We start from the raw sequence: 17,218 nt of genomic DNA, 5'->3' as shown, positions 1-17,218 counted from the left end.
TAGATTCCAAGAGCACACCATCAAAGTACTTAGTTTAAGATCACCTAAAAGTCTCATCCAGACACAAGCACAGGTCCCGACTAAGAGGAATACACTCAAATGTTAACAAATCAAATATAATATGTAAATAAAACATAATACAGTACATAACAGAGAGATGATTTACAATGAAAAAAATATCATCTCCCAAAACTAACTATACATTCGACTGCTTCCCTCTCAGCCAGGGGATCCGGCCAGGACCAGGACAAAACCAAGTAATCTCATTCCAAGACAAAGACAGAAAGCATGTTGGAAAACAGATATAAGGGGATAGAAGACACAGTATGAACCCCCCTGCCCACATTGGGAGGTCAGGAACCCGCCCAGGTGGTAGGGACTGGGTGAGTAATAGCGCTGGTGGTAGGGACTCAGTGAGTAAAAGCGCTGGTAGGAATTCAGTGGTGTCACTGATTTTATGACATTAGAATATAAAGAAATTTACAACTACAATCAGACTAATGATTTTACAAAAGGTCCCCACAAAAAACTATATCTTTAAATTATTAAACAAGTCTGTTGATTAAATTAAATTATAATTTTATTTTAAAAGATCAAGAAAATGTCAAAATAAAAATGAAAGTTTTGACAACCAAAATGTACCTATTCCGTAACATATAAAGACACACAAACAAATCTTGTCTTCTTGCTCCTCTGTAATCTTGACACAGCATTGCTCTGATATTTCGTGAAGATGTGTAGCATGAACACTACTTCACTCTATACCGATCACGACCCAACAAGTATTGAGAACAACCATGCTTCTCAAATTTGTTTTACATACAGGACTTTGCACTATCCTTTTGAATCTGGATAGAGACTTGACCGACTCAATTGTTAACGGGCACCTTTTTACTGTCACACGCTTTTATTGGGATGTGATATTACGACTTATAATGTCCCTTTTTATTTCGTCACTGACCGACCACCTTTGAAATTTTGATATTCTACAACACAGTGTTTGGTCTCCTGTGTTATATTTGTTTTATTCTGTACCGACCTGTATAACACAGTTTCTGCCTTCTCTGTGTTATATTTTTATTGGGACATATAGTAACAGATTTGCCTTCTCTGTACTATGAATTGGTCACCCGTTCACGGACTGACACAGTACAGTAGCCTGCACTATGCCTTGCTATCTTCCGGCCCCAAACGTACTTCACACAATCAACCCTGCATTATGTGAAGGATAGCTAGTGACGTTTGGCGACTGAGAGACGTTGTCATCACAAGATAGCATAGCAACAGGTTTGAAAAATACCAACTTGTGGTTGCCTAAAGCTAATATCCCATTGAGACTTAAGCTCGTTCTACAGTAACGTGACAGCCCCCACCCACGTTAAAAATTTACTTTTTTGGTGGTTTATTACATGAAAATAAATTTTACAAATGGACAATGAGTAAATGTATTAAGGGAATTCTGTATGAAATTTCCTATGTAGAGTCACATTTGAAAAATTTCGCAGTCTAACTGTCTCTGTCGTGTCAAGGGCATCTTTATGGTCGCATGTCTCTGTTATCTGGAGTCCCTGTCTGGTCAGTCTGTGTGTCCATAACGTCTTTGGTCTCTCTGTCTGGTCAGTTTGTGTGTCCATAACATCTGTGGTCTCTGTCTGGTCAGTCGGTGTGTCCATAACTTCTGTGGTCTCTGTCTGGGCAGAGTGTGTATTTATAATGTCTGTGGTCTCTGGTCAGTACGTGCATTTACAATGTCTGGTGTCTCTGAAAAGTCAGAAAGAGGGTTAGAATGGGGATTTGTCTGTATTAAGTCAGTCATGTCAACAATGTCAAAGTCTTTATCTTCAGAGACAAGAGTCAAAAATTGTTCCAACTGGGAGATTCTTTGCAGAAACTGATGTTCTACCATAACTTGAAATAAGCTATTGATCCTGTTTGTCACTGAAGATACAATTCGATACAGTCCTTCCTGTGTACTTGTCACACGTCATACTGGTACAATGTCAGTTTCAGGTTGGTCATGGATTTCCAGTCTTTCGCCCGCCATGACCCTCATCATCTATGCACATAATATTCACAAGTGGATACAAATATCGATTTACTTTGTATGTTGCATCCATAACAAACACATCACAAAAAACACTCAAATCACGCCTCATTCTTCCCGTTACTTAAAACAAATACTCAAAACCAACATCCTCATTCACACTGAACTTTGTTACACCTCCTTCCTCCTCTATCTCTCTCAGTAATTCCTGTACCGTCTCACCGTCCGTCCTGTCAATATCAGTCTTGAACAATCTCCGCTGCAAATCTTCGACATCTTTAGGCAATACATTTTATCCTTGGCTTGATTGAATGTATTGCCTAAGTTGGGTTGTGGACACCTTTGTTTTAGCCATAGCCTTCACTGTCTCATTCACGAGGGGCAGGCGATTCTCCGGATAAAGTGAGGATGGCTAAATGTAAAAAGAAAAAAGATTAAAAGTACAAAATTGTATGCAATAGCATTCAATTCAGACCTGCCAGCTAACAAAACAATAAAAAGCATTTTATTTTTTATTGACAATTTAAAGACAAAAATCTGCATATAAACCCATAATGCACGAGTTGTGTTTGTCACTCTAAAATACTTGAATGAACTAAAATGCAACAGGCGCTCATCAAATTCAAGGGTTAAATGAATGACTGCAGAATTCCCAACAAACGTCGCTTCATTGTCTTTGTAACATTTTCATGGCATACAAAAACGCAATAGAGTGGTCACCATTTATAATTAGTCTTCAGAAATCAAGCACTTATAACTGCATCGTACTCATAGTCAAAGTCAAATTTTATTTTGAAAAGTCTATGGACAACCACAAATCTTAAAATTCCTTATCTGGAACAAAAAAAAAAAAACAAAGACAAAAAAAAAAAAAAAAAAGACCCAAAAAAATACCACCACCTAGATCTGCTTATATTGTCTTACAGGACTTAATAGCGCTTACAACACTATAAAAAGGATGATGATATGGTGACTGATTCAATAAATAGGGAACAGTAGATTTCACGAGCACCTCAAAGATGTACTAATTTTGACATTACCTCAAAGTCTCACCGAGACACAAGCAAAGGATCCTGCTAAAACATTTACATAATGCAATAATATTCAAAACCTATAACAGTACATAACAGAGAGATGATTTACAGTATAAAAAATCATCTCAAGAAGAAAGGTACTGTATTTGACTGTCTGCCTCCCAACTAAAGACCCCCGCAAGGACCAGGAAAAAAATGAGCAATCTTAATCCATAACAAAGACAGGGAGCAACATGGAAAGGGAAAACAAATATAAGGGATAGAAAAATGTGAACTCTCTGCCCAGAACCCTTCCAAGAAATTTTTTTTTTAATAAAAAAAAAATACAAATTCTGGAACAGTCAATTTTGTCACAAGCTGGTCATCATCTCTCCATCTCAGTGCGCCACCTTGAATGTATCGTAATAAAATATGAGTTGGAATGGCTGTTGTTCTTTAAACATTTGGTCCTGGTGTCAACAGTGCATTTACCTAACTAATCTATTACTATATATTACACTCAATAGTGGGAGGGGGGAGGGACAATTAAGTACTGAAAATATAAAGTAACAAGAAAAGAAAAAATAATACATATTTATAAAAAAAATTGAGTCTAATTGCGACTAAAATAGAATTTGCAATTAATTGCTGTCAAGTGTAAAATTTTCGGCAGCGAAAAACTGCAGGGACAAAATGTCGATGGAAAATAAGTATAAAATGAATGAGTCTTACCAATTTATCGCATGGGTGATTTTCATGGTTGTGATTAGCCCCTGTAACCCTCAGAAGCCAGTATTAATTTCAGAGTCCTGCATGGTAAGAAAAACTTTTTATTACAAAATAATAAAATTATCCACAACATAGTATGATAAAATATTAATAGCGTTGTCACTTGCATACCTCAATTGTGAAGGATTTCAACATGCAGATTATAGAGCAATTGAAAATAAATCTTAATAAGACATTCAATATTAATACTAATCCAGCGCAATCAGATTTTTTGAACAAATCAAGTCTTTCACTTTTTAAAACTGTTCTGGTAATAGTTGAACTATTGTCTTGCTGCATTACATCGTTCAGCCCGCCCACTGAAGACTGTAAATGAGCTGCAGATAGGCACACATTGCCTCTTCCTCTGGATGTTTTAAAATTCAGAATCAGTTTGATTGCTTTATTAAAATTGTCTTGGCAATCAAGATAGAAAAGCTGATGGTGATAATTTACTTCCGAGTTATGCTGAAATATTATAACCTTGTGCATATAATATTTTCATTTTTTTTTAAATATGTAAAAGTAAAAAAACACCTCCTGCCCCCGTCCAAAAACAACCTCCTACCTCTGGTTAGGGCGAACTCCTTTGCTTGAAGTCAATTGCTTTTTGCCCTGCTTGCATTCATAGACACAAAAGTCATAAATTAGCCAACTTTCCTCAGGGTGATATGATGGAAGCTGAAAAACACGGAATAATATAAAAGATCATAACATAAACACCTAAATATTAAGTTAAAAATTGCAATATTTTCTCCAACTGAGACAAAGGTGTTACAGTTCAGTACGTTAGAAGAATAAGAAAGTAAGTCGAGAGTTTTCTCGAAGAACTTAAATTTGTGACGTGGTACTCAAATCAGGGACTAGGTCAAAAGCTGAATGGCACAAATGGAAAGCCAAAGGCATGTTGTTTTCAATATTTAAAGTCAATAAAAATTCAAATTCTGTGCATTCTAATATTAGGCAAACAACTACAGACCACACTAAATTGAATTGTATTAAGTAAAAGGATCTTGTCACATTCAATCAAGCTGTCATTTGAGAAAAATTACTTCATTATAAATTGAAGTTCAGATCGCATGTTTGAAGCCGTATTAGGAAAATTCATGTATCTGTGTATAAGCCAAGTTTCATCAAAATCACAGTGGCAACGAGTGTCTAATATTTGCCACCAGATACACTCGTAAAATTTGAGTGTAGGCCTATTTAGCAAAATCATATATTAGGAATGGTTTATACTACATCATAAAGTAGCGCATGCCCGTCATCATCCTGCATCTTTTTTATATATATATAAATATTAAAAAAAGAATTGAGCTTTCATAAGCCGCAATATCCACCAAACATGCTCAAAGCACTTTACAAAGGATCCATGACTAGCAGCAACACGTAACAAGTAGAATGTTAGGCGATGTTTTTCTTCTGACAGACAACGCTCTTAGCGGATAGGAAATCATACACATGAGTACAGTGAGAGAATGTGAGTCCTTGATGAGGCTCGACCCCAGGACCTTCCAATCCGGAAGTGAGTGCCACACAGCCGCATATATCTTGGCTGTTCTTGAGAATTTGCCAAACACCTACAAACTAATTAGTAAAAAGAGGGGAGATGGGCAGAAATAGACAGACAGATACACACTCAGAGAGAGAGAGAGAATAATATCAGTTGCCTGTGGTGTCAGTCCGTTTAGGAGTGAGGTGGCGGAAGAAGTAGTCTAGCATTAGTACTTGGGTAGTAGTAGTAAGTAGTAAATAGGGGAGGTCTTCTGCACATTCCTTGAGCTAAGGAAAGTATTCCTTCAACTAACCTTAAAATAAAAAATAAAACATTGTACATTTCCAACACTTGGACCTGCACTATGACCTATAACTAAAACTAACAGACAAAAAAAAAAAACCCCGCTAAGACTCCTCTCCAGTACCTTTCAATATTTCAAATTGAATTATAATGGCTGCGGAAAACTAAAACAATGGTCATATAAGGAAATTTACAAATCAATCAAGTTGTTCTACAGGTTTTAAAATGAAAATATGAAGTAACAAGATATCACTCTAATATAGTGACACCTAACTAACACTAGACATCACACCAGCAGCAATGCTGAGCGGAGTAATTTTACTTTTTTCACTAGCAACCAAGTTGCCACATTGGATTTTCTTTCTTTACTTTTTTTTTTAGTGTTCTGCTAATGTGCAATCTACATTTAAAATAAAAAGTGGCATCTTTCATTTCTTCTAATTCTTAACAGACACGATTATGTCCACTTCACATCTCAACAACAGGGACAATTTTTTTCACTTCTTGAGGCAGTTTTTTTCTTACTTCTTTTAAATTTCATTTTTTTAAAGCTTCTTTATTGATTTGATTATAAGTTCTATTGTTCTTCTTTTATTATAATTTCATTGTCAATATCATTTTCATCCGTCATCAGCATACTTTTACAGTACTTTTACCATGTTATTCTTACGCTCTTACAGTTACAGTACAGCAGAGCTATACCTAACGCAGACCTTTAAAGTGCTACTAAATTTGAAAAATTAAAATAAAACGTTTGACAAAAGATCCACAGTTCAAAAGCTAAAACAATTATAAAGTGAAACTACCTCGAGGCTCGAGGAACATCGGGGGTAAGGTCTCCCGCCCATACTGGGCACTGGGGGACTGGAAGTCTAGAGAGCTGCGCCGGTGGAACCCGTAATTTAGTTTCTTAAACGGTTCCGATCATTCAGGAGAGGAGTAGTACCTATCTAGTTGTAGTTATTAGTAGAAGAAGAAGAAGAAGAAGAAGAAGAAGGAGCATGTTCAGGTTCAAGTTCAACCCTCTTCTTTAACTTCTTAGTAGGCACTTGCAAGAATTTTTCAAAATAGTGGCTATGGGTATTAATTTAGCGTAGAAAAATAAAGGGGAGTGAAACATTAACTAGAGTGAAAAATTATCGCTCTGTCTCAACTGGTTAAAAAGTTATGACCGTTTATGTGGTGGAAAATCTCTAATTAATAGGAAAAAATGTGACAAAAGCACAGCATCCCAATGGATAATCACGTATAATTCAGAAACAGCTTCAGATACAACTTTCAAATTTTTACATGTGGTAAATCAACATCTCTGTAATACATTGCAAACAGAAAATGAATTATTTTGAGAAAGAAAAGTATAGTTTAGAGCTGAGGCAGCTGAAATCAAGGAAAAATAGATCACGACATGCAAATGAATGGCCGATTGGAATTTTGGAAAAGTCAATAATAAAATATTTATTCACATGAAGATAGACCAAATACACCACTGAATCGGCGTCATTTAGTTGTTCACTTTGAACTTTTCAAAATGAAAATAGACCTCATGCAAGCAAAGATATGAACTGACAAATGTTTGAGGTGGTGTACTCTTCTTAGTTGATAGAGTTAGAGTGAGAATGACGAGAAATGAGTTGCCACTTAATTAAGGAAAAAAATTGTCGTATCTAGTTTACTTACCTTCTTTGTTGACTTTTTAATAAAAAGTACATTATTCTCATTTTCGAATGTTTTCAAATTGGAGAAAAGATGAGAATGTCTCGTTTACCGAGAGGGCCATTTTCTTTGCTTCACACTTCTCAAAGACAGACCGCGAAAAGTGGAGGCTGGGGTCGGCTGGTCCTTGATAGTATAGCTCACAAATGCAACTTTAAACGCATAAGAGTGCTGGGAGTAGGTAGCTACAAATAGGTAAAGGAGCGGTGGTTTGCAACTTTAAACACATAAGAGTTCTGGGAGTACAAATAGTGAAAAGCGGTAGTTTTCGCTATTTGTAGTGGTAGTACAAATAACCACTTCGTATTCATTAATAAGGGGTGAGTGGATTCTTAAATTTCTTTCTAATCTATAGTCTGTATCAACAGATTTTTCTGCATACTTTTACATCTCTATTCCTATGATGTTGATATGCATGATATCATTATGACTTTGCTACAAGTAATGTGAACATAATACTAATACCATGATTTTGCTAGACATTTTAATATCTATCATTATATATATGATATCCCGGTCTGAGGACGCTCCAGTCCAAAGACATGCCCAAGAAGATGAACCATCTGATGGCCTGTTTATATTTTATTAAACCAGATTTCTATCCCTTCCTGGTTTGGCAATAGGAAGAGCTGGCCAACCTCACAACTGTTCATCAAACGACACCCTTACAACCTGAAGCAAAGAGATGGCCATTTAAGAATCACAATTAAAAAAATATTGTGATTTTGTTTTTCCTTTGTTATTGCCCAATGATGAATATAAACATTAAAAACAGGTAAACACGTACTATTTAAAACTATTAAAACAGAATAAATCTGGCTTACTTTTATTGTCAATTATACGTCGGACTGGAACTTGTTTATTCATAACTTATTGTATTGTGAAGGTTATATCATTAGACAGCTATACAAAACAGTAATCATTGCTGTTAATAATTTCAATTAATATGTAACGGGGAAATTATAGGATATGCAGACCTCTATACAATTTAATTAAAAAATTAAACGAGACTTACCTGTAAGTTGAAGTTGGATTGGAATTTTATAGACCCAAGAATATTCTTAGGCCTTGACCGAGAGAAAGCGTCCCTGCACATGCGCAATCACTATTTTAAGCAATTATCTAATTAAAAGACCTCAAATTGATTTGCAATTTTGCAAAAAGATGTATACATTCATGGGGTGGGATAAAATTGGGAAGGGCGGTCAAGGCCTAAGAATATTCTTGGGTCTATAAAATTCCGATCAAACTTCAACTTACAGGTAAGTGTCGTTTAATTTTCTAATTTTATAGACCCAATGAATATTCATATGGCCTTGCCCGAGACTTTAAAGCCATTGTAGCGATCCAATATATAAACGGATATACACAATTATAAGCATATTCTTTCATTATGCTATATTAAAACGTTAAAACCTATGATAAAAGGAACGATGTTCTACGCCATGAGGTTCCATATCTACTTTATGTAAAAAGTTTTTCAAAAACTATTGCAGCCTGTGTCCTAAGCCAGACACTGCATAGATAGTTATAATATACATTCATAACTCTGTGATTAAATTCAGACACAGGTTAATCATGTTTAATCTATTTGCAGCCTGTGTCCTAAGCCAGACACTGCATAGATTGTCAATGAGGTATTAAATATAACTCTGTGATTCAGCCAGACACTGAGTAACAAGGTGCCAAATTATGATTTCAGTAAAAAATTACTGTAATTGGTCATTGATGTTTTCATTATCAGCCTGTTGTTAAATCCAGACACTGATAATTATGTTCATAATAAGGATAAATTACTCACATCAACGTGCTTTCCGTAACACTGCTTTCCCAAATGCAGTTCCATCATCTTTTACAATTGGTTTATTGTAGAATTTAGCAAACGTCTTCTGACCAGACCATGCTGCTGCCTTAAGTATGACAGAAATATCTACATCTTTAGTAATAGCTGACGTGCTCGCAGCCCTGGTGCTGTGTGCTTTGAATATTTTTGTATTTATTCCCGACTTCATAAGAGTCAATTTAATCCATCGACCGATTGTTTCCTTAGTTACCGGTTTATGTGGACTGCATAACCCAAAAACAGTGGAGATGAATTTCTAAAAGGTTTAGTTCGTTTTATATATTCTCGCAAATATGTGACAACACATAATCGTTTATTAGATGGGTATCCCGGTAATACTATGGAATTTTCATTATTTTTCGGGGTATTATGTTTCAATAATTTAGAAACATGAAAGATGGCCCGAGATGTGTAATATGACACTCTTCTAAATTTAACGAGTGAATGGTTTGGCATCTTTGTCCAGTAACTAAGGCACATAGTGTGACTAATTTGAAAGTGAGCATTTGTAAAGTTAATTCCTTACAAGGTGAGCATTTTTCCAAAAAATTTAACAATATTGAAACGTCCCAAATTTTAGTGTATCTTGGTTTGCTTGGGGGAGCCAAGAAAATACTTCTCATCAAACGTTTTATTTTGTTATCATCTCCGATGGAAGGTTGGTCGAAAATGCAAGATAATGCAGAATGAGCAGTATTAACTGCACTATAACAAAGTCCTTTTTTAGAAAGACGTAATAAAAATTCTAGACAGTGTGAAACAATATATTCCTCGACATCCCACTGTTTATCAGAACAAAATTCAATCCATTTCTTAAGGTAAACATTGTATTGTTTAACAGTATTTGGTCTCCAGCCTTTCATTAAAGTCTTGACAACTCGTCGGGACAACCCTTGTCTTTTGAAATTGTTCCTGATAAGACACATGTCATCAGTTGGAGTTTTGGGTATAGTGGATGTACTGCTGAGTGGTTTGATGGTAAAATTAACACATTTTTGGCTTTCTTCAGAAAAAGAGGAGGAAGGCACATGATTTCCATAAGTTTTGGATACCAAGGAGCTATTGTCCAATGTGGCACGACCATCAATATCTTTGTACTTTGGTCTTCTTGGATTTTCCTGAGAATCCTGGAGATAAGATTAAATGGTGGGAAGATATATCCGTAAGTATCCCATTTATGTTGAAATGAGTTAATGGCGCCGGGTTCAGGATCGGGATAGAAGGACATATATATAGGTAATTGTCTGTTTGCACGAGAAGCAAACAGATCTATTTCAGGGCATCCAAATTTCTCACATAACCTATCAAAAACTTCCGGGTGTAATTTCCATTCTGTATGAATTCTATCTTTCCTACTGTGTGAATCGGCTATATTTGATTTTCCAGCTATATGACAAGCAGACAACCAGATTCCTCTTTCTTTACACCACAAGATGATTTGTTTAGTATAATAGTTAACAAGTCTAGAGTGTGTACCCCCAAGATTATTAATGTATGAAACGGCAGTCTGATTATCCATTTGGATCTGTATATCACAATTCTTAAAATCACATAGGGACTGAATACCCAACAACCCTGCTTTGATTTCGAGAACATTTATGTGGAGTTTGGACTCCTCTTCTGTCCACATGCCATGTGTATTTTTATCATTGAAAACTGCCCCCCATGCATAACTAGATGCGTCTGTTTGAATAGTGACATCTGCATTACCATGAGAAATCATTTTCCCACTATAAACTCCCTCTTTAATCCACCACTGTATTTCTTGTACACATTCTTCATTAAGAGTGGTAAAGTTATGAAAATTATAATTTGTCTCTAATCATTTCATTTTAAGCATTTCCAGTTCTCTATAATAAAGTGGACCATATTCAACCGCTGGGAAATTAGCCAAAAAGACTCCAATTAATCTTGCTAATTCCCTTACTGTAAGGGAGGTATGACTTATCACATTCTTTGACATCTGGATGATATAATAATAATAATAATAATAATAATAATAATAATAAATGGCATTTATATAGCGCTTTACCCCGTTGTCACAGGCTCTAAGCGCTTTACAGTGATATAAAACAAAACATATTACAGTGAGACAAGTGTGAAGGAAACGTGATACGAATTCAATTTAACAACAACAAAATATGAAAATAATATTGCAACATTATGACGTAAAAAGATAAAACTTTAAGCAAGATTTGAACGTTGTCAACGAATCCGAGCATCTCACGTGTGACGGGAGAGAGTTCCAAAAATGGGGGGCCGAAAATTGAAAAGACTGTTCACCTATTTTACGCAATGGCTTAGGTTTGACAAGGATTGATTGGTCATTGCTTGACCTCAAGTTTCTATTGGGGACATATATGTTTAGAAGGTCTTTAATATAGGAGGGACTGTTCGTGCTCAGGGATTTGTAGACAACAGTACAAATCTTATAGGCAACTCTTTTTTCAACAGGAAGCCAATGTAACTCACGGAGAAGAAGAGTTGCTGACGGGTATTTTTTGTTATTGCGTACAATGAGCCTGGCTGCGTTATTTTGAGCAACCTGAAGTTTGCTAATTTTGTCTTTAGCTAAATTCGTCCAAAGGGAGTTACAATAGTCCAATTTAGATAAAACCAGGGAATTAATTAAAAGTTCTGTTATATGCTTCGGTATTAAATTACGAATTTTGCTTATTGTTTTCATTTCTATGTACATAGATTGTATGGTGTTATTCACGTGGCTTGTCATGGAAAGATCTTTATCAATGATGACGCCAAGGTTTTTTGCTTTATTTGAAAATTCTATTGTGCTATTTCCGAGAGTAATAGGTGATTTATTTGCCTGTTTAAGGATACTCGGCCTTCCACACATTAAAATCTCAGTTTTACTATCATTTAATTTTAACTTATTGTGGTACATCCAAGATTTAATCTCATTAAAACAGCTCGTAATTCGTTGTATTAAGAACTGTAAATTACTAAGGGGTGCTGAATCATATATTTGCGTATCATCTGCATAAAAATGATAACCCAGATTGAATCTGGATATCACACTAGAAAGGGGCTGCATATATACAGTAAAAAGGACAGGGCCAAGAACAGAGCCTTGTGGCACTCCAAAATTTAGTAAAACTTGTTCTGACTGAACACCATTCACCACGGCAGTCTGCCATCGATCCTGTAAATATGATTTCTTTTATCCTCATCTAAACTTATTTTCATCAGTGTCGAATCTAGAATGAAACCTAAATGTAATAGCTTTTGCGTAGGTTCATATATAGATTTATCAGAGAGTTCAAAACCTAACGAAGTCAGAAGTTGCTTAGTAATTATAACATTTTCCTGACATGCTTTATGATTAGAGCCTTGTAGATAGAAATCATCAATGTACACACTAGACAAAAAACCTCTTTGTCTCAAAAAACCTATTACTGGTTTTAAAATTTGGTAAACAATCTTGGGCTATCTCGAAACCCCTGAGGCAAAACCATATATTTATAAACTTGACCCTCAAACATAAATTTTAAGTATTTTGTAAAATGGGGGTGCATTGGGATGCTATGAAAAGCATTGGATATATCAATACATGCCATGTAGCAATTTTGTTGCATGGGATTAAGGCACGTAGTTAGTCCCTCCATCTTGAAGTGAGTAAATTTAACAAAATTTTTATTCAAGCATTTGAGATTAAGAATGGGTCTGTATTTGTTGTTATTCGATCTTTTCTCTCTTAAGAAAATATTATTCATGTAATCTCCCTCTTCAACAGTGCTTTCCTCAATTACTTCTTGTTTCAATAATTCTCCAATTATAGCCCTTAATGCTATGGTTTCCTGTGCATTAAATTTCAATTGATGGAGAATTTTATTTTGAATTGGTGGAGAAGTGAATTGGATTTTACAGCCTTTGATACATTGTAAGATTATTTTGTCTTCTGTGATTTTTTCCCAATTATGAATAAAATGCCTTGTTCGACCACCTAAAGCTAAATCGTTTCCTTCACTTACATTTAATATGGTTTGTTGCTACGACCCTGTTGTCGAGTTTTGTTGCTGAAGTTCTGGTATTTGTTGTTGTTGTTGTTGTTGTTTTTGTAATGTTTTCCCCTGTTGTTGTACACAGTGTTTTTCCCCGTCTAAAAAAGATAACCTTTTCTTTAAAAAGAACGGCTTGTTTTGATGTCTATGGTATGGTTTGACACGATTGACTCTTTGAGAAACCTTCAGGGTTTCCGAGACATCTTTGACTTTCTCTGTCAATTGTTTTCCAAAAAGAGAGTCCTCACACGGATACTGCTCAGAACACAATGATGAGAATTCCAATTTTACTTCAGATTTAAAATTCTGTCGTCTATGTAAATCCATAAATCCAGGCTGTGTGATCCGTCTGCTAACAACGCCACGGAATCTGCACAGGAATTAGTGATGGAGTCTATATCCTGTTGACAAACTGAATCTATATTTATTTTGTTCAGTTTTTCGAAACACATCATCATGGCGCATAAGCTTTTCATGAGTGTTGTTTGTATTTTTTTAATACTCGAGTCAGTTTGTCTAGTTTCTTTTTGGACAATCTTAAAAATATCTGGATTACAAGTAAGAGTCTCCATTCTGCCACAATTTTTAGGTTTTATATATTTTTGAAATAGTTGGTCCCTATCCGATATTTGCATTCCCCTGCACAGGATATTATTAATTCCCTTTGCTATGTCCTCGTTAATTAGAGGCCCTTCAATTTCCTTTGTACCTGATACATCTTTAAAATAGGAGATTGATGAAGACGTTTGTGCTTCTGACACTTCACCGTCTTCTTGTCCATCATTAACATTGTTAATTGTTTCGTAGTCATTCAGCGTGTCACATTCTGTCATCTCCTTATCGTATGCATTTTTTAACTCCGTGACAACCGGAATGATCGCCATGAGCTTATCAATTTGTTGTTTAATTTCTGAAAGTTTGCCGTCGCCACCATTATCAGGTTTCTTACTTTTCTTTACTTTGGAAGGCTCGCCCTTCTTCCTACCTTCAGTCTTACTAGCAAACACATCACTCCTATTTTCACCGTCATCACTGTTATTTTTACTCTGACTGGTTTCATTGTTACACACCGTCCTGTTAAGGAACTGGGTCAGTGGGGCGTCCGACGCCATTGTCTTAATTAAAAAGTGCAAGCGCGAAATCACGCACGATAAAATGAAATCGATAACAATCCACTAAATATCTTAATAATTGAAGAACAAAATCATAATCCACGAATCATCACATGATAATTTAAGCACAAAATAATATATTTTCAATAACAATTGCATCAATATAAGTAGATAATTAATTTTAAATCCAAGAGAATTAAAAACACGATGATTGCTTTTTTTTGTGCATGTGCAGGGATGCTTTCTCTCGGGCAAGGCCATATGAATATTCATTGGGTCTATAAAATTCTAATTAATAGGGCGATTCTGTGAGTGCAGGAGCTGACAACCTATGTAAAACACTTGTGTTTCCAAAAGTTAAAAATTTAATCTCCACCTTAAATACCACATTACAACTACCAACTTTTCCAGTCCTCCCCAAAAATGACAGTATAGCAAGATTTACTGTGTAGGCCTATGGTAATGAAGTAGGCATGAGTAAGGCGGAAAAAGAAAGGCAGCATCAAAATAAAAGGCCAATGTCTATGTAAGCAACCTTTTCGCCCTTTATTTTTAAGTGTTATTTAATCATTGTGAGGGTAAATTGTTGATCTATAGAGTTGACCACAGCGACCACTATTTCTATCTACTAAAAACTACGAATTTTAAAATTTTCAACTCGGCATAACCTATATTGTGCATTGTCTCCTCACTATGCTCATGACTGTTGAATCATTAGCATCGTGGGAGGAAAACTCTCTCTCTCTCTCTCTCTCTCTCTCTCTCTCTCTCTCTCTCTCTCTCTCTCTCTCTCTCTCTCTCAACACACACTCACACACTCTTTCACACTTTTTTCTCTCTACTCCTTCCTCATCTCTCTCTCTTTCCCTATCACTTCAACTCTCTCTCAACACACATACACTCTCTCTCATACTTTTATCTCTCTTTCTCTCTACACATTCCTCATCACCCCCCCCCCCCTCTCTCTCTCTCTCTCTCCCTCTCTCTCTCTCTCTCTCTCTCTCTCTCTCTCTCTCTCTCTCTCTCTCTCTCACTCTCTCTCACTCTCTCTCCTCTTCCTCCTCACTGCTGGTGTTGTCGTTGCTCCTCCTTACATCTTTATCTTCCTTCTTCTTATGGTTCTCTACCCCTCTCCCTCTTTTTCTTCTCTTCATCCTTCTTCTTCTTTTCTTCTTATTCACCTCCTCCTCCTCATCCTGTTACTGGTGCTGCAGTTTCTTCTCCTCCTCCTGCTCAATCGCCACCAGCACTAGATTCTTTTACTTTTTCCCCTTGCTGCTCCCTCTCCTCCTCCCCTTCCACCAACTCCACATCCACCAACACCACCACAACCTCCTCTTCCTCCGTCTTCTTCTCGTCCTCCTCTTTCTAATCCTCCTACTACTGCTGCTTTTCTTCCTCCTCCTCTTTCCTCCTTCTACTCCTCTTCCTTGTTTTTCAGGTTAATCAGGATAATAAAAATAGTTCTAGCAGACAGAATATATGCAATTTAATTTATTCATCAGTCTACTACCAGGACTACAACCACCACCACCATCAAATCATTATCACAACTATCACAACTACAACAACCACTGCCACCACATCATCATCACTACTACCACTACTACAACCACAACCACCACTGAATCATCATCAGCACTACTATCACTACTACAACCACAATTACAACCACTACTTCATCATCGCTTCTACCATTAGTATAACCACCACCACCACGTCATCATCACAACTTCTACTACCACAATCACCAACATCACAAGAACTTCCACTACTACAACACCACGATGAAACCATCACTGCTCTCTCTCTCTCTCTCTCTCTCTCTCTCTCTCTCTCTCTCTCTCTCTCTCTCTCTCTCTCTCTCTCTCTCTCTCTCTCTTCCCCATTCATCCCCCTCTCCCTTCTCTTGAGCCTCTTCTTGCATCCACATCCAACACCCTCTCCATACATTTACATTGTTTCCACATTTGACAAAATGTGATATTTTGTAACCTTACATTTTTGTTTTTTGTTGTTTGTGTCCGGACGAAAGTCAAGGGCCCCTGCACGTGTGTGTGTATGTGTGTAGGTCTGCGTGAAAGAAAGAGTATGTTTGGGTTTTCGAAACTGTTATGAAACGTCATCTATATTTAGATAATATTATCATTTAGATGTTTATATATTATTATTTTATTAATGTATTTTTGACTATCTCACTATGTATTGTATTTTTAATTTCAAACATCGCAAACAAAATGACAAATTGCCATTTTTTTTAACAATAAAGATTATATTACTATTATTATTATTATAATTATTATTATTATTATTATTATTATTATTATTATTATTATTATTATTATTATTATTATTATTATTATTATATTAAATCATATTATAGCATATTATATGACATTAGTGATTCACAACAACAATAAAAACACGTTTTCATTGATGTCATCAATATAATATTTCATATGACGGAGAGAAAAAAAAAGTCAAAATTGTATTGTTGTGGTGTTTTGGCTTGATGATGTATTGTGAGTGGTGGTAATGGTGTACACTCACATGCACACATAAAACGAGACATTTAGGTCAAGAAACGAAACATTAAGGTTATAAAACAAGAAATCTCCTTATAGAGCCCTACCCACCCCAGCTCTAGGTGGTAGTAGTGATAATGATCTGGTTCTTTTAGTTGTGGTAGTAGTGATAGTGATGTGGTGGTGGTTGTGGTTGTATTAGAGGTAGTAGTGACCATGATGTGGTGGTGGTGGCGGTCATTGTATTAGAGGTAGTAGTGATGATGATGTGGTGGTGGTGATTGTAGTAGCAGTGGTAGTTAAAGCAAAACCTCATGACTGTAGTTCTAGGAGACTTTAACAGTAAATTGGGTAGGAGCACTCATAAATTGACTGGCAAATGG

General features: G+C 36.0%; 2 protein-coding genes across 8 annotated transcripts in view; both read right to left on the bottom strand.

The window, feature by feature from the left end:
• LOC144965503 (glycerol-3-phosphate acyltransferase 1, mitochondrial-like) overlaps positions 1 to 17,218 on the bottom strand; it is a 279,629-nt gene that overhangs the window by 228,996 nt on the left and 33,415 nt on the right. The window lies entirely within an intron of this gene.
• Positions 563 to 15,256, bottom strand: LOC144965504 (uncharacterized). 3 transcript variants are annotated; one of them, XM_078900908.1, is made up of 4 exons: positions 7,301 to 15,256; positions 4,394 to 4,506; positions 3,790 to 3,866; positions 563 to 2,456 (listed from the first exon to the last, which is right to left on the bottom strand). In XM_078900908.1, exon 1 carries the CDS (start codon positions 10,900 to 10,902, stop codon positions 10,042 to 10,044), a length of 861 nt encoding a protein of 286 aa, XP_078757034.1. In that variant the 5' UTR covers positions 10,903 to 15,256; the 3' UTR covers positions 563 to 2,456; positions 3,790 to 3,866; positions 4,394 to 4,506; positions 7,301 to 10,041. The 3 variants fall into 2 exon arrangements, 2 of the variants coding, with proteins under 2 accessions (XP_078757034.1, XP_078757035.1); XR_013644030.1 differs by lacking the exon at positions 7,301 to 15,256 and adding an exon at positions 5,748 to 7,294.

The sequence above is a fragment of the Berghia stephanieae genome, chromosome 2, assembly GCF_034508935.2.
Source record: "Berghia stephanieae isolate SIO BIC M18660-M18661 chromosome 2, UCSD_Bste_1.3, whole genome shotgun sequence".
NCBI classification, from domain to species: Eukaryota; Metazoa; Mollusca; class Gastropoda; order Nudibranchia; family Aeolidiidae; genus Berghia; species Berghia stephanieae.
The sequence above is the reverse complement of the archived record's forward strand: the minus strand, read 5'-3'. Positions and strand labels throughout refer to the sequence as shown.